Source organism: Seriola aureovittata, chromosome 5, assembly GCF_021018895.1.
Source record: "Seriola aureovittata isolate HTS-2021-v1 ecotype China chromosome 5, ASM2101889v1, whole genome shotgun sequence".
NCBI classification, from domain to species: domain Eukaryota; kingdom Metazoa; phylum Chordata; class Actinopteri; order Carangiformes; family Carangidae; genus Seriola; species Seriola aureovittata.
The window spans coordinates 7696191-7719647 of record NC_079368.1 but is presented as its reverse complement, the minus strand read 5'-3'; the positions used below and the strand labels follow the sequence as shown (position 1 = coordinate 7719647).

At 41.2% G+C, this 23457-nt stretch overlaps 1 protein-coding gene across 2 annotated transcripts in view; it reads left to right on the top strand.

The window, feature by feature from the left end:
* The first annotated feature begins 211 nt into the window (after window positions 1-211).
* Window positions 212-23457, top strand: part of dock5 (dedicator of cytokinesis 5) — a 30233-nt gene continuing 6987 nt past the window's right edge. For both annotated transcript variants that reach the window (XM_056376671.1, XM_056376670.1), the window contains exons 1-31: window positions 212-370; window positions 6521-6604; window positions 6858-6898; window positions 6987-7042; window positions 7317-7413; window positions 7571-7719; window positions 7863-7998; window positions 8108-8265; window positions 9353-9434; window positions 10029-10158; window positions 10862-10934; window positions 13028-13170; window positions 13333-13458; window positions 13595-13719; window positions 14855-14953; window positions 15200-15272; window positions 15395-15498; window positions 15740-15920; window positions 16259-16356; window positions 16474-16563; window positions 19164-19264; window positions 19398-19532; window positions 19621-19732; window positions 20091-20161; window positions 20398-20504; window positions 20681-20817; window positions 22069-22164; window positions 22360-22458; window positions 22772-22942; window positions 23067-23167; window positions 23252-23310. In XM_056376671.1, coding sequence (XP_056232646.1) covers window positions 328-370; window positions 6521-6604; window positions 6858-6898; window positions 6987-7042; window positions 7317-7413; window positions 7571-7719; window positions 7863-7998; window positions 8108-8265; window positions 9353-9434; window positions 10029-10158; window positions 10862-10934; window positions 13028-13170; window positions 13333-13458; window positions 13595-13719; window positions 14855-14953; window positions 15200-15272; window positions 15395-15498; window positions 15740-15920; window positions 16259-16356; window positions 16474-16563; window positions 19164-19264; window positions 19398-19532; window positions 19621-19732; window positions 20091-20161; window positions 20398-20504; window positions 20681-20817; window positions 22069-22164; window positions 22360-22458; window positions 22772-22942; window positions 23067-23167; window positions 23252-23310 — 3277 coding nt within the window. In that variant the 5' untranslated portion in view covers window positions 212-327. The remainder of the gene's footprint in view (window positions 371-6520; window positions 6605-6857; window positions 6899-6986; window positions 7043-7316; window positions 7414-7570; window positions 7720-7862; window positions 7999-8107; window positions 8266-9352; window positions 9435-10028; window positions 10159-10861; window positions 10935-13027; window positions 13171-13332; window positions 13459-13594; window positions 13720-14854; window positions 14954-15199; window positions 15273-15394; window positions 15499-15739; window positions 15921-16258; window positions 16357-16473; window positions 16564-19163; window positions 19265-19397; window positions 19533-19620; window positions 19733-20090; window positions 20162-20397; window positions 20505-20680; window positions 20818-22068; window positions 22165-22359; window positions 22459-22771; window positions 22943-23066; window positions 23168-23251; window positions 23311-23457) is intronic.

The following is a 23457-nucleotide window of genomic DNA, read 5'->3' as shown; positions in this document are numbered from 1 at the left end:
GTTCCTGGAGACAAACCGTTGATGAAGTGAGCGTCCGTGCTGTAATGTGCTGGATGTGTGTGTGTGTGTGTGTGTGTGTGTGTGTGTGTGTGTGTGTGTGTGTGTGTGTAGGGGGGTGAGGGGGAGGGTAGTTTGGGCAGCTCGTGGTTCACGCCTATCCCCTTCTCTCCTCTCGCAGCAGTGTTTGCCCTCCTCTCCCCTCCCCGTTCCCAAGTCATGATGGCGGAACTCTAGACTTCGGTATGAGCAGGAGTGCACCGCCCGTCCTCGTTTAGCAACTGTATATAGTTATTTATTTATTCAGCCAACTTTACATCTTTCCACGCAATGACCCGTTGGATTCCCACCAAAAAAGAGAAATACGGAGTCGGTAAGTTCTTAAATTTATCGTGCGTGTGGTTTGTTGGTGGTGGGATCGCCGAGTGAACTCCCAGCAACTACACCAACAACTTCAAAGGAAAGGGGACTTAGTGGAGTTTGGAAACACAAGTTATTGGCGACTTTGTTGTTGTTGTTGTTGTTGTTGTTGTCGTCGGTACATTGCGGATATGAACACTGTTGCCCTGCTGGGTTTCACAAACTTTTTCTTACACCAGGCAACTTGATATTTACCCTCCGTGTTGTCCCAGTGACTCCAGATATTTGGTTGTAATAAAAAAAAAAAAAAAAAAAGCTTTTATGGCTGTCCATAATAGGTGGTGAGGAAATATGGAGAAGAGCCAAGAGTTCAATGAGCATAGCAGTCATTGTTGTACTCAATCTATCTGAGCTGACTTGCTGTAGTTACTGTGAACTTAAATGAATCCTCACTTTGCTGGAAGGTCCCTCAAAGCCCCCTCAAGGACTCCTGTAGGGGCCCACATGGGAGACACTGCTGTGACTGTACTGTATTTGAGATAAGAGAATTAAATTTGCATAGACATTGGGTTGACAAATGGTATTTGGCTATGCTTACATAGGACTTTCCTGTATCAGTGTAATGAACTATAACTTGTAAGCATATTTAAACACATGTCTGTGTTCCTTACAACCTAGAGTTTAGATTTTTTTTTATTTTGACTCCAGTGGTTTGTGATAAGGTGTGGCCCTGTTACCTGTGTGTATGTGTGTGTTTGTGGGCTTGCATACTACTGTGCATGCATGTTCATGCTATCAGGTAGACTTCCACACCCTCAAAGTAAATCAGCACAAACCAAAGTTGTTGGCTCAATCCCTGTCTGGTTTACTGACTTTATGACTTTATAGCCAGCACAGGTTAGCTGGTCATTGGACACCATTCTGACTCACCTCGAAGACTGTACTTAAAGCTACAGACACTTGTGCAGACCGTGTTTCCTGGTGTGCGGTAGATGTTAACACATGAAGAAAACCCTGCATGTGGGGATAATGAATACACCTAGTGTGTAGTTTTTCTGGCGTAGGTGTGAATCAGAGCCCAGGACTGAAAATACCTCACCTATGCTGGATCCTCTCTCATTGACTTCAGCTTAGGTTTTAAAGGCAGTGTTGTTTGCTCTGTCGCTGTTGTGACTAAAAATCATTTTTGAACTCACAATTCGGGCATATAGGTTCTGCTCTGCAGCACAAACACTTGGTCATGTATGACCTTGTTTTAGCAGCTGATGTTGAGGAATGTTTTTCTCTGTGTTAATCCTTTTAGATCCTAGTATGGCATTCAAAATTGTTGCTCTGCATGATTCTGTAGACTGTGCTGTTCTCCTGACATTCACATAAGAAACAGGGCAGGAGTCACTAACACTGTACTTAATCCTTAAAATACCATCGGACCCTGTACAAGGTCTTACATTTTTAATCCGATTAGTCAACCCAGGCTGCGCTCAAATACAGGCAACTACATTTTGGGATGAAAGAAGAGATCGCAAGGTTTCTGATAATATCAGTTATATCATGCTAGCTAACAGGGAAATATGGATAATATGGGGCTTAAGATATCACTATCTTTTATGGTGAATTTGTGACACCATAATAATAGGATAGCCTCCTAATTTCCACATCCTTAAGAGAAGCACTGTACTAAAGGCTAAAATGAAGCACTGAAATCAGCAGGTGAAAAATATGTGCATCTCTGTTTTTACACTATTTGCATCTATACTGGCATCCTGTATGTTTATTAGATTTCAAGGCAAGGTGTCTTTAATGAGGAGCAAATGCTTACATGAATTTTAACAAACCAAGATAAAGCTTCCCATTTGTATTGACAGCTTATGTCAACAACATTACACATCTGCTGTTCACAGATGTGGTCACTGAATAACAGTAAGCCAGGAAGTTAAAGGGGAACTCTGCTGATTTTACACATCAAGTGTGTTTAGAAGGTGTTGGGGAATACTACTACATATGTGACAAGTTGTGTAAAGCTTAAAGCCTGTGGCTGCAGAGGAAGCTCTATTAAATCACCTCAAATACTGTGACTTGAATCAGAGGCGGTTGGGTCTGAAGTTTGAAAATGAGAAAAAAAAAATTTGGGGACATAGAGTTAGAGTGAAGTGAACTTACCAAACCTCTAGCTCCTCATCTGTGCTTTAGGCTAGATCCTCCAGGATACACCAGCCACTACCAGCATTGTGGGTAATGTAGGCAAAACCAGGTTTTAACAAGGAAGAAAAATGTATGGAATAAAAAAGATGGTACACCTGGCTACATCATTTTATATCCTTTTTCAAAACCTGACTATTGTGAGTCTGACAATGTTACAGGAGTGCAGTGCTAAATAGTGTAGCGTAGTCTTAAAGACTATGGTACACATCTGCTTCTTCTCCCTCATTGAAAAATGCAGCTCTTTGAACATGCCAATACTTTTTAATTTAAAAGTTCACCAGTGACACCCCTTTAAAGGTTAAACTCCAACTTCACTGAAAAGTACATTGTCGGGGTGTGTGACGTCATAAATCCACGTCGTATGTAAACATCGTAAACTCAGATTTAAGGTTAGTGCAGAGAAACTTTTCCCCTTCAGCAGATGAATGTGAAAACATACTACGACTGACAAACTCTGCACCGTGAACCTCAAAAAGCCACACAAGGCAAAGCACATCTTTGAATGGAGGGAGACTTTAATATATTATTGTTCTAATGATTATATTTGAATCACAGCAGCAAACCCCTGGGGTTTACTTGTTGTATATATTGTATAATAATATAATGATTGCGATACCTTACATTTCTTCCAAAGCAGCAATGCTGCCTCCTATTATTACTATCAGTTTTCTTCAGGGAACTGCCTTTCAACCCATTCGAGTCGTAAAGACTGACTTCTGCTTGTACTCACTTCAGGTCGTGTGAACTGGGTTACAAGTGCTCAACCCCGTTTTCCACTCAGTGATATTATGCAATAAATAGCAAATGAGTTTTCTTAAGATTATGAGCAGCTTAAAGTTGTTGTCTGTGCAGGTGTTGCAGGCTGTGTGGGTGTCTTTTTAGTAAAACAAATTTAAAGCTGTTGAGATTTGCAGCCTCCATCGATTGCAATCACTACACCCCTGATTGTCCATCTTGCAATGTCAAACCTGATTGCAGCAGGTGATTTGGAGATTGGAGGTGTTGACCTTGTTCTCAGTTTTGATGAACTGACCAGATGGTTGGGCAGCCTGTGACTTTTTAAAACTTAATTTGAGAATAATTCTTTAAGAACCTGGAGAAAGGTGCTTTTTTTTTTTTCTCCATCACATAACACAGTTTTTATTTTCTTTCTGTTAAATGTTGCATCAGGGTTTTTAACTAGAATTAGAAGATGAGCCCACACTGGTCTAATTTTGTCCCTTTTTGCACTATTAGCTTGGAACTTGAGAATTAACTTTCTGATTTATGGATAACCTATAAGGACTTATCATCTGGAGCCTAGTTTTAAGAGCTGCGGATCGTTCTGGCTGTCTAGACTGTAGACAGGAGGTGAAAGGCTTTTCTATCGAGGTCTTTATGTTTTGAAACGTCCTGCCTGAGGAGATTTGGCTGAAAAACAAGCTTTAATAGACCTGCTTTTACCTAATGACTTTTTGTAGATAAACTGTACCTCTCCCTACTTTGGTAGCACAAATTTGTTCATTTGGACACAAGTTTTATGAGAAATAGATGATACATTACTGAGTGTTGTCTTCCTGAAGACCTTTACGAATACATCAGATTTTATGTAATACCTGTGTCCACTTGGTTTGAAGTAAACATTTCTCAATTGTGATGATTTAAAAAAAAAAAAAATTGAATAGCGTAGTTTGTAAAATGGTTTGCTTTCAAGCTCTTCTGTACAAATGAAAAAGAAGGTTGTTGTTTTTGTTACATCAGAGCCTGTTTGTGCAGCATGGCATTCGTCTGCTCCATTACTGCCTTTATTATTCCATTTCTTTCATGTATTGGACTGAACGTTATTCAGCAGGGAATCAGACAGAGTTCAGCTTACCAATCTCTCTGTTCAATTGTATGTTCAAGGGTTGATTCTTGTATCTTGCATCATTTTTTTCAAAGTTTTTTTTCCCCCCACTTGTTTTATTCATTGGTCCGATTTTTCTATCATGGCCATAACTTGGAGAATTTGTTTATGTTTTGCTTTTCACACCCAGCCAGTGATGAGAACAATAGATTCTCGTTGCATTGTGTTAACTTTGATGAGCTGCCAGCAGCTGCTCAAACTGTTCAGCCCTGCTGTTCTTAAATTGCTGGCTAATCCACTTCTATGATAAATCACTTAGAGTGAATTAGGCTGACTTTGATTTAACATTAGTATGCACATTAACTTGAACCTGAGCAGATAGAGGTTTTATTGGAATTTACAACAGCAGATACAGCCTCAGTATTTCAAGTTTAAGAGGAAGATAGTGCGTCTCAGCGTTGCACAGATGAGCTGCGCTGCCAAGGCCCAAACTGCTGACTTTAGTTGAGACAGTGTGGCATCGCAACACGCTCAACTGGGTCGCTGCCACTGGCATATTGCCATGCCGTTGCCAGGCCTGGACACTGTGTCAAGTTGGAGAATGGACCATTGTCACTCTCGGCATGACCAGAGGCAGATGTCATTTCTTCAGTGCACGTTTCATTCGATATTGTTCTGGCTGCACAAATAATTTCCTGGGGAAAACAAAAACTCCTTTCAACAGTATTCACACCATGCCAGTGACTTCTTTTTAAATAAAACAACACACACTGTGGTGTTGCAGGACGGAACTTTCTGTTCATAATAATATTGTGGTTTGTCTTTTTAGAGGTGATAACCACCATGTGAGGAAACTCATGTTTTTACTTAAGGGTAAATAAAAGCAAGAAAAACATAATTTGTTTTGCAGAGGCTTTGGTATTTGTTTTCCCTTGTGGGATCTCCTGGTAAAATGTCATTCACAGGAACCTGTTCAGGTGATCCTAACAACATAGTCAGCATGGGTCTACCTAGTATTTTTAAAAGCCCAAGGACTGGTTACAAAACAGTCTCGGACTAAAATCTGATTCCCTGTGTTGATGTATGCCTGTGCAAATTTCTTTTCTGGAAAGTTAGAAAAATCTGTCAGCGAGGAGGAAATCGTGGAGAGAAAAAGAGGTAGTCACATTCACTGTTTTGTCAAGTTTTGGTATTCAGACTGAGGTGTGATAAGCTGAGCCAGTTGAAGCGTGCTCGGAAATCTGGCCTCCAGCAACAAGCATTATCACCATGCAAGTCAGGACAGAGCTCTGCTCATGGTTCTTCTATCTGACTGTGAGAATGAGTGGCTCCACACTATAGCAGCTCCCTCAAGTCATGACAAAGACCTTTGCTACAGTATTGTTAGGCAAGGTTTGTCTTTTGCAACGCCTGTCTGGTTTTGCGTGTGCGCTCGTCTGATCCGCCCCATACATGTCCTTGTTGGAGAGTTAAAAAGGGAAAGACAGGAGTCGCCTCCAGGAAAGCTGTTAGCTTAATAAACTGAATGTAGAGAAGGGCAAGGCTGGTAGGTGAGCCTTTTTAGCAGAAAGGAAACTTGTGACCAAAGGCCACAGTGGTATGATGAGGTCAGAAATATAGAGAGTGTGATACCATCGCCTTCTTTTAAGCTCTGCCTCTCACTGTTGACACTGAAGATACCTGCTCCAGAACAGTCCATTTGCTGAAACATTAAACACAGCCTCAGGGCTTCCATTTCAATTAAGAGTCATCAAAATGCTTTAGAGGTTTGAGTCACACAGTCTTCCTGCACAGCTCATCGTCTGCTGTAAGAAAGAGCACTGAGATGAGGAATAAATCACAGATTGAAGATCCTCTTTGCCTTCGAGTCCAAGTTCTGTGACACGGCGGGCGAATTGGTTTCCCTTTCCAGGGAGAGAAGGCAAACCTCTGATCCAAAACTTTTTAAATACACACTTTCTCCTATGTGTTAGCAGTTATTGAAAAGGGATTTGGGGTTTTGCTTAATCCACCGGACCTTGAGGAGGAAGAAAACTTGTCAGTCAAACTGTCGACCGAAACCTTTTCTTTGTCAACACTGGTTACTGAATGTTGTGTGTGTTTCTCATAATGAGACAGTCCTGCTTTTTACTTCAGCAATCTACAATTATGATCCCAGTGGTGAGCAGGAGCTGTGTCTACAGGTGGGGGACACGGTGCACATACTTGAGAAATTGGAAGGTGAGTGAAGCTGAACACAACACGCCCCGACACATCCCTTCTCTCTCTCTCTCTCTATCCCCTTTTTCTGTGCAAGCTGACTCAGGGACTTAGATGAAATGTTGAATTAGCCGGCGATCAATATGCAATACATAACAATGTAAATGAGTCTCCCGCATTGTCCTCCTGACAGGTTGCACTGTCATCACTCTTACCTTGTCCACTACCTCTCCCTCACTGTAATAGCTTTCTCTATTAATTTGTTTCTCCCCAGGCTGGTACAGGGGCTACACGCTACGAAAGAAATCACACAAGGTAAGGGCTTAATTAGCACTCCGTTATCTCCTAACCAATGTTGTTATTTCTATATGCATATGCTGATAGTGCCTCATTGTTTCCTCAGGGCATTTTCCCATCTTCCTACATCCACTTAAAGGAGGCTACAGTTGAAGGAATAGGGTGAGATCACATATCAGTAAACATATCATCTTGATGATAATCCACTTTCCTTTTGATTTGCTGCCCTGCCTTGTCATTTGCCAATAACGTAGCAGTGTACTTGTAATTATCATAAGTGAGGATTCAGTAATGCTTTACTTGGCTGTGTAGGGAAACCGTCCAACTATTTATCATGTATAGAAATGCACTTGAGTTTGTCCAAATGATGTGACATGATCTGCGACTGATGAGCCACTTGTTCAGTATCTTATTATTCTCTTCTTGTGGCTGGTAGCCAGCAGGAAATAATTATTCCAGCAGATTTACCCCTGGTGCAGGAGCTCGGGGCAACTCTGAGGGAATGGGCACAGATATGGCACAAGCTCTTCGTGGTATGTGTAGATTGTCTCTCTGTTATCAGCCCCTCTGTTTTTCTAGTACACACAGTCATGTTCACCTCCCTGATCCCCACCACTTTTACTCACTTTTGTTTTGTTTCATTCCTCTGATGGTTGCGTTGCTATAAGTATATTCCTGCTTATCTGACAGGTGAACAAGACCACCCTGTTCAGGAGTGTTCAGCAGATGGCCTACAGCCTCATCGAATATCGATCTCAGATAGTGTCAGGAACGCTGCCCAAGGATGACCTTGTCGAGCTGAAAAAGAAAGTCACAGCAAAGATTGATTATGGAAACCGGTATGAGTCGTGCTGCCTTATTTTACTGCAACGAAATGCCTTCTGACATAAACACCATTGTAAAGTTTTATAGGCTTGAGTCATCGCTCTGAGATTGTCTCTGTAAACTCATCTGATGCTGTCTGATCCTCTGTGCTGCTCAGGATTCTGGGGTTGGACCTGGTGGTGCGAGATGAAGCAGGAAACACTCTGGATCCTGACTGGACCAGTACGGTCAGTCTGTTCCGGGCGCACGAGACCGCATCCCGCAGTGTCGATGACAGGATACAAGAAGAGAAGGCATGACTTTTGATTTGTTGATGCTACCAGTCGCTGTACTCCATTGTACCTGTCCATTTCAATTAATATGTATTTCCATGCACTGCCCGGGGGCCTTGTTTTCATGCAGACACGGCTACAGAACCTGGAAATGAGGCGTCAGACTCTGTTCAGCACAGTGCACACCTACAGTCTACTCATGAACCTGAAGAACTTTGTATGCAACATTGGAGAAGATGCTGAGCTGCTCATGTCTCTGTATGACCCTGATCAGTCTGAATTCATCAGGTTAGCTCCTCACTTTTCTCTTACATCCACAATTAAGTATCAAGTTGCGGTTATTTGTCTATTTGGGTCAGTTTTGGCTTTCATTGGTCTTTTAATCCAAGAAATGTCAAACTCCCTGAGAAAAAGAAAAACGACACTCCGTACAACAGAATGTATCTTGATTTGACGCAAACTGATGTCGATGTACCTCACATGTCGACAATTAGCACATGATTGATAAAAAAGGGTTCAAACTTTATTTTAAAAAAAATGAAAAAACACAACCTCTTCTACTTCTACTTCTACAGTGCTGCAGCAATTACTACTATTCATACTTTGTCACATTATGGCACAAGTTACAAAGTGAAGAATTAAGAATTATAATTAGTTTTACTATGGGAATGAAGAATAATAATGATGGCTGGAGGTTGTGCGTTACTGTCACATAACGCTGCACAGCTGAGATGTAGCGGCTTCAGCACTGTTTGAGATGAACACTGGAAGCTGGAAGGCTGCTTGTTTCAGGCGTTTATTAAGCTGCTGCTGCTTCTTCTGCTTGCTGGGGTAGAAATGTAACATCTCTATTCTAAGCTTGGTGAAAATGGTGCCAGCATAAATAATGGAAGTGATTTAAAAAAAAAAAAAAAAAAAAAACCTCTAACACATTTTAAAAAATGATTACATGGTAAGTTTTATGAATGTTAATGATGTGAAACCTGATGTGAAAACTAAAAACACTCAGTCCCCTCTAGCTCCTGGGGTGCCGTTCAGCAGCTGACCTCTGACCTCCCTGGAGGGGGCGAGGGTAAATAAAGGCAGTAGTTACACGCAACAGACAATAGTTAAAAGCGTTAATTATAGTTGTGTCCCTCCAGGCCTTTCAGCCATAACCTATGTATTTGGCAAGTATAATTATCAGCTTGGATCAATTGACTCTTACATTATTGCTTTTCAAAATATGCAAACGTTTTAGGATTTTTTTGACACTTTTATCAGTTTCATCTGATAAAATCCAAAGTTTACATTATTTACTTTTACATTTTTCCATTTCTCCTGATGCTTTCGATAATGTGATCTCTAACTGTGATTCTTATTTAAATTCATGCAGTGAGAACTTCCTGGTGCGCTGGGACAGTATGGGGATGCCTAAAGAAATTGAAAAACTCAACAACCTGCCAGCACTATTCACGGTAACCGAATCCCAACCCACTGACTGTATTCCCTCCGCTCCGGATTTAAACAATCCAAACGCTGCCTGAAATCTGTGACAAAGAGAACAATTTGTTCCTGGATTGCTCCTAATTTACTAAAAAGTTTCACTGAATGGCTCACATTCACGGCACATCTTTGAAAATTTGAATACATTTGCTACCATTGTTTTGCTTCTGTTTATGTAATGACACAGGCAGCTGTTCCACCGCAAACAAGTCATTGTGTTAACCTGCATCTGTGCCACCAGGAATTAGTGGTTCAGAACGTGATGAAACCACATTTATCAAAGCTGAAATTTTATACTTACACTTGCTTCCTCAAAGCGGACTAGACTCCACTTTGACTTGAAAAAGCAGCCAGAAAAATAAACACATGAAGATGTTGGATAGGTGATATGTGTGAGGGTTTTACTGCATGCTTTCATCCTGTAATATTTTCCATTTGGTCTGCAGCTCCGGCCCTGTGAATACACATAATGACAGGCCGGTGATACGTGCAGTCAACTGCCTTTTGTATCTACCTTATCACCCAATATCCCATAATAAATCATCTTTGTGTGTCCTTGCACCCAGGACCTGAGCAGCAGTGACTTAATGAGGCAACGGCTCTTCCTGGTGTGTCAGATCATCAGAGTGGGCAGCATGGAGCTCAAAGAGGGCAAGAAACACACCGGCGGACTGAGGAGGCCGTTTGGTGTGGCTGGTGAGCAGCTTTTTAAATGTCCTAATGTTTGTTTAAGCAATGCAAAAGTCAGTTCAACAAAAAAAAAAAAATGCCACTCCTCTCTGGTGGTGTAGTTGCATGAATAGTCCCGTCGAGGTGTAAAAATGAAGGATCCCTGTGCTGAATGAAATGGGAACACCTGCTTTCTGACCTAGAAAATGCCTCCACTCTGCCTTGGCAAAGGAGTCGGTGGAAATTGGTTTAGCAACGGTCTTTTTGTTTTTGGCCAGATGATTAGTGGATTTGATGAGAAATGGTTTCCTCTGGTGTTCGAGTAAATGGACTGAAACCAGAGTCAGAAAGAACGTTTAACTCAGAAGTCAAATTCTTAGCCAGGAAAAAAAAAAAGAGCAGTTTAGAAAAAGAGCTGGGTGGAATGAACGATCCAAAGGCATTTGCAAGCTGGAGATCAAGAACCCTCAATCTGTCTTATTATGCTGGCTGTCTGTTGTGCCAGGCAACAGGTGAGTGAGAGCCAACACCTGGCTCAGCTTCTGTTTCAAAAGTAGAACATACAGTTTCCAAATTTATAAAGAGTAAATTCACTTTTATTAAAACTAGGAAATTCCACACGTTGCTGTTGTTTTGGCAAAAACTAGAAAACTGCATTACATCTGGTGAATGAGTTTACCCTTGAGTCTGCGGCCTCACTGTGATGCTACTTGTGTGTTTGTCATTGCAGTGATGGACATTACAGATACTGCCCATGGCAAAACAGACGATGAGGACAAGCAGCATTTCATCCCCTTTCAGCAGTAAGTCTTTTGATGTTGTTACACTTGTTCTGGTGTTAACAGCCCGGCTTTGTTTTCTTACTCAACACAATCGAATAATGGAAAAGAAATGGAATAGGACTCGAGTTACTACATTCTATCACATATTTTTCAAGGATGCATTTCAGCTTTTTCTATGTTGCATTTCAAGGGCAAATATAAAAAGTGTGTGCAATACTGAGTGTTAGCTCTTCACAAAGACAGGCTTCAAGGCCATGTTTTCATAGCACCTGCACACTGGGGGGATGAGGACAATAATATATTCACAGGGATCCTAGCTGGAAGAGGCCCAAAAATATCTTGACTGATTCCTGATGTCTAAACCAAATTTTACCAAGGTTTATCTTCTATTTGTCTCTGTGTCACAGTTCGTTGTGTCTTCTTGAGGAGGTACAGACAAAAAAGACATTTTTGTCGTGTAGAATATTTATCAGGACTCAGCAAATGTCTGGATGATAACTTAAAATATTAAATGTGCATTTTTATGACACTTAACTAACCTGAAAAACAGGACTATATACTAATCCAGACTTCAGCATAGTTTCTCCTGCTGAAGTAAACGTGACTAAAAGTTTCCTGGACATGCCATTTTCTGCTCTTCAGTAGATGCCAGTGTTCCTTACAAAAGACAGATTGTACCACTGAAGAACTTGTTGGCAGCTTTGACAAATGAATTTAGATTTCATTCACACTGAGTGACTAATCTGGCACTAGTAAATCATTAACAGGATAATTACAAATTACAAAAATTACAAATTAAAAATTACAAATTAAAAATTACAAATGACAAAAAAGGTCAAGCTAAATGACTTGACCAATGGAAAAAATATTTCCTTAAGATTTAAATAGCAACTGAATAACAATATTTTATTTGACTTTTCTTTAGTTGGTTAAATGTATTTTCTAAAACGTGCAATTACCACATCCGTCCACACAGTGCAGCACAACACTTAATTTGTACTTCAGAAGGTGGGTAGTCATTACAAACATTAAATTCATCAGTTAAAAGTCAATAATCACATCAGCAGGTTCCTCACTGCTCCTGAAATGACATGTCCCCTTATTGTTGCTTAACCAAGAAAGTCATTTTTATCTAAGGAGCTGTGTCATTCCATGTCACCCCACTGACATTTCGTCTCTGTATTTAATTTCTCTTTTAGACTTACAAACAGTGAGCCAATAGTGCAGTCACATATGCACTACAGGCAACTGAATGGTATTCATCAACAGTCAGCTCATTCCTACAAATTGTGTTAACCTCTACTGACAGAAACCTCCTGACAATAATGAACAATAATGTAGAATATAAAAAAAAAACAAAAGCAGTATAGCATTGCACAGTAAATTAGACATAGTATATCAGGACCTATTGTCAAAACGCTCCTGCCTGGCCACAACGTTTCATCAACCTCGCGTCATATATTTGCTCTTGCAATACACCAACCTCTTTAAGCGTTGTGAAAACTTCCCCTACACGTCTCTGCTGTGACGTCCATATAGGCAACATATAGACTCTGTCCTCCCTCTGTGTCAACCTCTCCCTCTTACCACACCACCGCAGTACACTTTGATATATTCTCTTTTGTATGAATGCCCTCTTTGATGTTTGCCTCATCCATGTTCACTACATGCTACAGAAAACTCAGTTACACCCCATTTAATATAAATTTGACTTGCATGAGTTGCACCTGGAAGCAAAATTTAAAAACCTGATAAGTTGCACAAAAACTTGTGGAGTGACATGCAACGCTGATGACATCCCCGTTAGTCTCAGATGTAATTTGTGTTGGTGCTTATTTGCTATGGTTAGCGTGAATTAAATTAGGATGGTGAACATGGTATACATTATACCTTTTTCATTTAGCATTTAGTTCAAAGTATAGCCTATCAGAGCCACTAGCATACCTTTAGACGTAATGTTATGACAAAACCAAATTACTTATTGAAAGGCCAAAACATTCTTCATTAGTATTTCCACACGCTGCCTTTGCGGCTCCTCTGTCCATTCCTTTGTCACCTGTCAGAGATGCTGGCAGCTGATTGTTCTTCCTCTCATGCCGGTGCTTCTCACTCAGGATAGCTATGGAAACCTACATCCGTCAGAGGCAGCTCATCATGTCTCCGCTCATGCCATCTCGAGTCATCGGGGAGAATGAGCCGCTCACTGCTGTCTTCAACAAAGTCATTGCCACGCGGGAGGTCAATCACAAAGGCCAGGGTAAAATGAAGTGCTTACAGACACTGTCCCCCCCTGTGATTTCAGTGGGTTGCTCTAAATTGACCTTTTTGTTTTGAGGGGAATAAATGATGTGTGAGGGGTCTATAGGGTGTATGCTTTCAGTGTCTGCCTCATTGAATTTCTTTACATGTTTCTTGGCAGGGCTGTTTGTGACCCTGAAGCTCCTCCCAGGGGATCTTGCCCAAGTCAGGAAGGACTACCCCCACTTTGTGGATCGCAGCACGGCTATCGTCAGGAAAATGGGCTTCCCGGAAATCATCCTCCCAGGTGGATTAAAGTCTTTGTTGCTGGGCACTGCTCTGCATAGGCCATGGTCATGTTCATTTTCCTTGCTTACAAAGCCGTGAGCAGGGTTCATAAATTGTCAGCTCATCCACCTGATCATCTGCTGTCCCTTGTCCAGGAAACGTGAGGAATGATATTTACATAACCTTGCTGCAGGGAGAGTTTGACCGTGGTAAAAAGAAGACCCCCAAAAATGTCGAGGTCATACTGACTGTGCACGATGATGAGGGCAATCCCATGGAGGTAAAATTAACCTAGTGAATGCACTTGACTAACTGTGTTAATATCTTCTCTTAAATTTTTTTTTTGTAATTCTGCTGTAAATACATTTTAGCCTTGCTCACAGCATGGCTCCATGGTTAGGCAGTATATTGGGCAGGGTCATCGCTTTACTACTGGATGGATTTCCATGAAATTTTGTATCAACAATCCTGCTGACTTGAGTGGTCCCCTTCATCTAGTTTTTGACAAAAAACCAATTCGAGTGCCATCCCCCATTCCCCGTGAAAGTTAGATATGCTTGCACCTTGGAGGATTGCTATTATAACGGTGCAGTGTTTCACACAGAAGTAGATTCTAGTTGTGGCGAGCTGATTACATATTCTGATTGGCCAGTGAACCCAGTTGCAGTACGCTCTGTGCACCCTGAGGGGCTAGGAGGGGCTGAGCAAATCAATGCGCAAATCACAATGTTAGACATCATTTATGTTATAATAGAAGTGTAAATAAATTTTCGGTTAATTATGAAACTGGTGGGAAAAAGTCTAGATGATGAATGGGAAACACTGGCAGATTTAGGTCTACAACTTAGTAAGAGAGAACACTTGATTCTCAACAGATCCTCATTTATGATGATATCATGATCCATGTGACTTATCCACACATCTGAGGTGCATTTTCAGTCCACCACACTTGTTTGTAACATGCACAGTGTATGCACATTGTGCATCCGGTTATCTTGATATCTTTCTTGATATGCTATCTTGATAATGCTCAATATAGCAATATAATGATTTCAGACCAGGTATTTGTTGGTCAATCGTGCAATCCCTTTCTGCTGACTCGAGATACCAATATGCTAACAATTTGCCTGACCACACCTCGTTTTGAGACCAACACGGCCAGGGTTGCTCAGATGGACACAACTGTATTTGCTGTTCAAACAACATGGGCACTGGACAGAAAAACGTTGGTCTGAAACTAGCAAAGACACTTACCCTTAGTCTTGTTTTCTGTATTTCTATTTCTTATTAAAGGTTATATGAATGTCTGTTCAAGCATTGACTTGTATTACTATGACTCTGGTACTTTTTTTGATTGCAAATGCATCAAAGAGCAAATTGACATTGTTTTTATCTCCCTCCTTTCATTTCTGTAGAAAGCCATATTTCCTGGGGCTGGTTATGATGGCATCACAGAGTACAAGTCTGTCATCTACTACCAGGTGAAGCAGCCTTGCTGGAATGAAACAGTGAAGGTAAGCCCATGACAGGGACCAACATGTGCAGCTCTGTGTTTCCAACATGATATCTTGTGTTCTTTAATTAGTTCTTCAAATGGATTTTCTGTGGCTCAATATAATAAAATAATCTTCTGGGGAAGATACCAGAGCAGAATATGCTACTCATACAAATTTCCTACCAGATAACGTTTCTTCCATGTGTAATCCTGTATTCACACTTCTCTCCTTAATTCCCCTGACTTTTCCTCCCCTCCCCGCAAGGTGACAATTCCCATTGAAGACGTGTGCCGCTCTCACCTCAGGGTGATGTTTCGACACAGATCCTCCCAGGACTGTGAGTGACTGTGCCTTATTTGTATGACAAACACCCACATGTAGTTCTGCCACAATGTTAAATAGAGCTAGAGTGACTGCTGGTAGATAGGTTCCTGTCTTACGCTCCTTTGCATCCTTCAGCTCGGGATAAATCGGAGAAGCCCTTTGGTATGGCCTTCGTGCGGCTCATGAGAGGAGATGGGACCACACTAAAAGATGGCAGGCACGAACTTATTGTCTATAAGGTGCGGTTGCAGGATCTTTGCGTATTCTTATTTTGTATGAAATTTAATTAATAGCACTTATCTTTAAAATAAGCAGCAGGTTGTTTATTGTTTTTATCTAATTACACAAAAATCTGTCTTGAATAGCTGACAGTCAGTAGATGGATTATGCACGAATCCCTCCTCAGTCAATAAATATGACATTAGATCTCCATCGATCAATATGCTTCATGATTCATTGCCTACTTTATGAATTTCTTAGGTTGACATGAAAAAGGCTGAGGATGCAAAGGTTTATCTCACCTTGCCAGCGACCTGGGATGAAGTGGAGGAGAAGGAAAAGCAAACGGGAAAGCAGTTCCACCACTCAGGACTGATTCCTGTGACTAAAGACAGCTTTCAGATTGCGACGCTCACCTGCTCCACTAAACTCACTCAAAACGGTACCGCAGGGCACATTTCTATTTTTCCCCAATCCTCCAATCTGCTAAAGTTGTGATAATTAAACATCTTGTCAAAAATCATCTTTAAGAAACGAAACTGATTCTTCATCAGATAGAGGTGCAGTGACACCGTAGTTTCCTCCCTTCAGATTGCCTTGAAATTAATTAAGCCCATCTGTGTTGTTAATATATTGCTGATGTGTTCATGTTAATTGATGCAGATCTAATTAGGTTTATATTGAAATTTCAGGCTTTTAACACAATTATCATAACTAATGTCGTAACAGAGGAGGTGTTGCTGCCACTGTATTTATTCTGATGTGTTGATGTTTTTCCAGTGGATCTACTTGGCCTGTTAAACTGGAGGTCTAACCCTGAAGATCTGGACCAGATTCTGCAGAGACTGATGGAGGTCGAGGGAGGGGAGATTGTGAAAGTGAGTTCTGCTGTCACAAATGCTGCACTGAAAATGTAAAATTCTGCTTGATTTTATAGATGTTGCATAATGTCCTTTTAATGACACTTTTGTAAAAGGTTTCTGTTTTATGCACAGTTTCTCCAGGACACTCTTGATGCCCTGTTCAACATCATGATGGACACCTCAGAGAAGGACACATATGATACCCTGGTCTTCAATGCCTTGGTTAGTTTTTGCTAAAGCCATAGTGTCAGTGGTAATTTCTATCATGCAGTGCAGAAATATCCATAACAGGATGGCATTACACGATACAGTGCATTCAGAAAGTATTCAGACCCCTTCAATTTTTTCATGTTTTGTTATGTTTCAGCGTTATGCCAAAATTGTTTAAGTTAATTTTTTCCCCTCATCAATTTACACTCAAGAGCCCATAAACGAAAACAGATGTTTTGCTAAACTGAAATATCACACTGACATACTATAAGTACTCAGACCCTTTGCTATGACACTTGAAATTGAAAACTCAGGTGCCTGCCGGTTCTCTTGATCATCTGTGAGATGTTTCTAAACCTTGATTGGAGTCCACCTGTGGTAAACTCAGTTGATTGACATGATTTGGAAAGACACACACCTGTCCATAGGAGGTCTCACAGCTGACAATGTATATCAGAGCAAAAGCCGTGAGCAGGAAGGAACTGCCTGCAGAGCTAAGAGACAGGATTGTGTCGAGGCTCAGATCCGGGGAAGGCTACAAAAACATTTCTGCTGCATTGAAGGTTCTCACGAGCACAGTGACATCCGTAAATCTTAAATGACCGCCCCATCCTGATGGTCACTCTGGCTCACTCTGGCTCAGCTCCAGAGATCCTGTGTGGAGTTGGGAGAAACTTCCAGAAGGACAACCATCACTGCAGCACTCCATCGATCTTGGCTTTATGGCAGAGAGGCCAGACTGAAGCTTCTCCTCCAAGAGAGACACATGAAAGCTGCTTGGATTTTATTTTTTTAAAAAAGCACCTGAAAAATTCTCAGACTGTGAGAAACAAGATTCGCTGGTCTGATGAAATACGAATGAACTGGCCTCAACTTTAAGCATCATCTCTGGAGTAGATCTCTGGAGCGCTTATCACCTGCCCAATACCATCTGATCGGTGGCTGCATCATGCTGTGGGAGTGTTTTTCAGTGGCAGGGACATGGAAACTGGTCATGGTTGAGGAAAAACAGAACAGATCAAAACACAGAGATATCCTTAACGAGAATGAGATTGGCCAGAGGTTCGCCTTCCATCAGGACAATGACCCTAAGTACACAGCCAAGACAATGCAGGAATCGCTTAGGGAACTCTGAATGTCCTGCCAGAGCCCTGACTTGAACCCAATCCAACATCTCTGGAGGTACCTAAAAATGGCTGCCCACCAACTGTCCCCATCTGACCTGACGGAGCTTGAGAGGATCTGCAGAAAATCCCCAGATCCAGATGTGCAAAGCTTGTCACATCATACCCTTGAAGACTCAAGGCTGTAACCATTGCCACAGGTGTTTCAACCAAGTGCTGAGTAAAGGGTCTGAATACTTATGTCAATATTGCACTTCAGTTTTTCCTTTTCAATAAATGTGTTTGTTTGTTTATTAAAATCTGTTTTCACTTTGTCATTATGGGGTATTGAGTGTAGATAAATGAGAACAAAATGTATTTAAATTAAAACAAAATTAATTTAAATCAAAACAAAATGTGAACTGTACATAGCAATGGTTCTGAACCGAGGGGTGACAAGATGAATCTAAACTGAATTCTGCTAATTTTTTTTTTTTTTGTTAATTGTTTTGTTTTTCAGACTTTTCTCTTAATTTTGCTCCATTCTTGTGAAATGCTGAAAATGATCAAGACTTGCTCATGACACATTTTTGACAGTTACAATCAGCACGAACCTCAGCAATAATAATTATAACAGAACCCTGTGTTTTGCCCGTTCAGTGCTTTTATACTCAGAACTGCTGTTCAGATGATTGAAAAGCCTCAGTTACCTCCTCCCCCGCCTTTGATTGTCGCCCTATAGAACTGTAACCACTTTTGCCTTTGTGTGTGCTTCGACAACATGCCACACAAACTTGTTCTTTTTTGGAATAACCCAGCCCTTAATGCGAAGCAGCAGCAGGATAATGCTCCATTCTGTATTAGCAGTAGCTGAATTTAGCTGTGTTTCTATGTAAACATAGAAAGCAATAAAGAATTAGGGTGATATCAGTTGGATAAAATTATAAACAGTAATGCTGGATTAATTACACACATGCATGGCCATGAAAAGTATCAAAATGCATTTCATGAAAATGTTTAAAGGTCCCATATTTTACACTTTTCCAGTGTTTTAAGGTCTCTGAGGCTCTGAGCCTCTCTTCTGATTGGCTGACTGTTTTTCTGAGTGATCCAATAAAAATTTAGCAGATTTCAGGTAAACACAAAACTAAATCCTGCAAGGTTGGATGGTGGGTCCAGGTAGGCGGGGCTTGGGGCATGACTGAGAGCAGAGACTGCTTTGTTGTGACATCACAAAGTTACAGAAGACCTGACGACTGGTTTTAAGGCTCAGTTTCTGAATACAGACTGTGCATTTCTCTGTGGACTGAACGTGTTAATACTTCTCACAGTATTAACATGGAACCTAGACCTGCTTTATAATCATAAAAGACATGGAAATCTCACTTTATACAACATGGGACCTTTAAGATTATAACTCTGGAACCACTGACATACAGTATTGTATGTGTATAATGTTTCAACTTAGACAAGGCTCTGATTTTGTTTCCTCCTCGTTTTTGTCACCAGGTATTTATAATCACACTCATTGGTGACATAAAGTTCCAGCACTTCAACCCAGTACTGGAAACATACATCAACAAGCACTTCAGTGCCACTCTGGCTTACATGTGAGTCTCCGTTCTGTATTTCCCATCTTTGATGACTTCACGCTGTTTATTTTTAGAGCTTCTTTTGCTCCTCTTCTCCACCTACATCCAAATTACCAGCAGACCTTGATGCCTGACTCACTTATTTTTTCAGGAAGCTAACCGGGGTGCTTAACTACTATGTGGGCCATGCCGAGGAGCCCATCCTGACAGAGAGGCTCTACGTAGCACTCAAAGCTCTGAAGTACCTGTTCAGGTTCATTGTGCAGTCCCGGGTCCTGTATCTTAGGTATCAGAGGCGCTGCCATGTAAGAATCCACTTTGCACTCTCATAAGGAAGACTTCTTGTGATCCAATTCCTGGCATTTGATTCTCAGATTCTATGGCAACAGTGAAGATGGGGACGCGTTCTTCAACTCCATTCGCACCCTTTTCTTGTCTTTCAACACTCTCATGGACAGACCACTTGATGAGGGAGTGAAGATAAAGGTAGGCTCAACAAGTACTGTACTGTTGTTGCTTTAGTTGTATATGCACTGTATCTGGTTTACAATTACATATTAAACACTAAATTGCATGTAGACTCTATGAAGAGCTTTAATTTTCAGTCAGCATTTGTCTATGCATGTAAATGACTGCAGTAGTCCAGCTGTGAAAATGTGTTGCACTGTTTCATGGACAAGTTAATGAAAAGTTTTACAAATGAACTGCAGAGTAAGTCTGGGCTTCCTGTTGGCAGTCTCACTAAGGTGAGGGGGAAAAAATCTGGTAAAAAGCTTGTTTTACCAGAGAATGAAAAACATCCCCATGCTTCAGCCTGATGAGACCAGATTCTTCTCTTTTTCAGGGGGCAATATTGAAATACCTCCCCAGCATCATTAATGACATCCAGACTGTGTTTGATCCCGTGGAGCTCAGGTAACTCTCCAGAGGCTCTGCACAGCAGGAAATGATAATTGCCTGTCTCAGTGCAAATTATCATATTTACTTCAGAGTAAAGGAGGCGTTACTCTCAATTCTTGCTGCTGCAAAATTAGGCTGCACGTGTGCTGCTCATTAGTCCTCCATGACAATAATTGCTAGATGTGAAATGTGAATAGCATTAAACTTGTCAGCGCTACTCTTTCGGCTCTTTCCTTTCATTCTCTTTTCAGCATCCTCCTCGCGAAGTTCATTGAGAGCATTCCTGACTCTCAGCTCGTGCGTCAGAAGCTGGGCTGCATGTGTAAAATGGTGGAGAGTGACCTTTTCAGGCAGCCAGGTAGGAGTCCTTGAGGCTCAAAAACCACATAATGACATTTCGCACAAGATGAAGGAGAAAAAAAACCCTGCTCGGCATGACACCGACATACAAGTTTGTCAGGGCAGCTCCATTAACAGAAAATGTGATGTTTGATACAGCGAGCTTTTCTTTTTTCCTCTGCTGTGTTGGCACAGATTGTCGAGATGTGCTTCTGCCACTTGTTACTGACCAGCTGAGTGGGCAGCTGGATGACCATTCGAGTAAGCCTGACCACGAGGCCTGCGTCCAGCTGCTCAGCACAGTGCTGGACAATTTGGACCGCAAGGATGTGGTGAGGAATTCACCTTCAGACACACAAACACAGAGATAACGAGTTTAAAGGGTCATTACATTCAAATTACAGAAAAAGAAACATTTAGTCACAATGAGATTGTGGCTATAAGCGGCCAAAATGAGTTTCCTGAGATTAGGTAGAGGGAAGAGCTCAGGCATCCGTGGGGGCCTTGTAGCAAAACTGCTGCTGTTTTGGTTGAAAGATGCCAGTTGTGGTGATTGGGGCCTCTCTCTAGAGGTTTTCCAGGCATGTCCAACTGGAAGGAAGCCTCAGGGCAGACCTAGAGCATTCTGGAGGGATGTTTAGTTCCCATCTGGCCTGGGAGCATTTTGGGATCCCCCTGGAGGAGCTGGAGGACATAGCTAAGGGAGGGAACATCTGGGCTACTCTGCTTAGCCTGTTTCCAGTGTGACCAAAACCCAGCTAGCTAGCAGGTCTAGGTCATAGTGGATGTGAGGGGAAAGTAGGTAAATGGATGAAATATCTATTCTTTCAGATAGTTTTGGTTTTATTTTTCCAGGTTTTGAGTTAACTGTCTCAGATTTCTGCCACTACCTGGAGGTCAGTGGAATTTTGTTTGTGATAAAAATAAAAATAATATGAAGAATTTCAGCAGCAACATTGTTTTCTAGAGAGGATAATCCACAGACCTCACTGAAAACAGTTTTTATTAATTGTTTTTTTGACTGTAATTATTCCTTCCATCATCACCTAACCTTCTGATTTCACACTATTAACTGTTCAGAAAATAGTGACAAATGTCCAATACGATTTCCTAAGATCTGAGGGGGACCAACAGATATTTAGTTAACTATAATTTAGGACAAGGAAAAGCATCAAATGCTTGCAAATTAGAGGGTGTATTGTGATATAGAGGGCATTTTAAAACAATAAATAACTTACGAATAGTTGTAGATTAATTGTCTGTCAATTGACTAATTGTTTCAGCTCCAGTTCATTTCCTCTCTCCACAGCAGTATCCATAGTAACTCGTACAGCCTTTAAAGTAAGACCTGCTGCTGATTACTGTTTTAAATGTGTTTTTTCTGTATGTAGTGGAGAGAGGAATCTAAATGTCAAATATCCCAGGAACTTGTCAAGTAAAACTAGCATTAAAAAACAAATAAGAAAAATAGGGTTTTTGTAATTTAGGTGAATAAGCCCTTAAACACTGACAGCTTTGTGTAGCATGTCAGTGCCGCTGTGTTTCAGCTGGGAATGGTACCTGAGGCTGTTCTGTCTTTGCAGGGTCCAACCAGAGGGCACGTTCAGCTGATAATGGAGCGGCTTCTTCGCAGGGTCAATCGCACTGTCATCAGCATGGACAGATCCTCGTCTCTCATCGTAAGACACAGTGTGATCCTTCACAACTACATCCTCAGCATCCATTCTAACATTAACAATAGTGACATTAACAACAGCTAAATATAGTAATATACCAATATGTCAATAACACAAATACAGTAAAGAACATGTGCAGGTTTTTAGGGATATTTTACTTTGAAATCATGACAGTAATAGTGGACTTCTCTGTGGCAGGGCCACTATCTTGCCTGCATGACGGCCATCCTGAAGCAAATGGATGACATGCATTACGCCCACTACATCAGCACCTTCAAGACAAGACAGGATATCATTGTAAGTGTCCCCGTTCCTCCCCTGTTGGCTACATCTTGTCCTGAAACATCTCATCAATAACAGGCATTAAACCACCCAGGCCACTTACTGCTCCTTAAGAGAATATTGATTATAGACATTTCATGCAGTGGATTGGACATGATGAGGATGTCAGTGGGCCTCCATTAAGCTGTGGGAGCGTTATGTGTGTGCCTGACGTGTAGCAGCACTGCGGTGGATTTGCTTAGTTTGGTTTAAGCAGATGTTACTTACTGTGTTTCTTTAAAGCAGCAGTGTGCGTGCACTTGCTGTAAAGCTGCTTTTCTTCCCTCAGGACTTCCTCATGGAGACATTCATCATGTTTAAAGACCTGATGGGAAACATCTTCCCCGCTGACTGGATGAACATGAACCTGGTGCAGATGCAGGTCTTCCTGAGGGCCATCAACCAGTACTCGGACGTCCTCAACATGTATTTTCTGGACCAGGCGCATTTTGAACTACAGGTGTGTCTCTCGCCCTCCCCCGCCTTGGTAGAGGTTACATTTTTTATTAAACAGAAAATCAAAAGCTAGTGTTATGAGAAGTTAATTATGGCATTAATATTTGAAAACCCTGCTCCCCTCACAGCTGTGGAATAACTACTTTCATTTGACCGTGGCGTTCCTCACCCACAAGACACTGCAGCTGGAATCCTTCTCGCAAGAGAAACGGAATAAGATACTGAACAAGTAAGATCATTTACGATTCATCAAAACGATTATTTAAATCGAGAAGACTTAATTCAAGAGTAATTTGGTTTGAATCTGCCACAGATATGGAGACATGAGGAAGACTATTGGATTTAAGATCAGAGATATGTGGTACAATCTTGGTGAGTCTGATAATGCAGCTATTATCATAGAGTTTGTGGAATTGTTTATTCAGTACCTGCCAGTTATGCAAGTGGAATAACAAGACAATATTTTTTGTCGTCCAGTTTCACAGTGTGTTGTTGTTTTGTTTATTACATTATTAGATT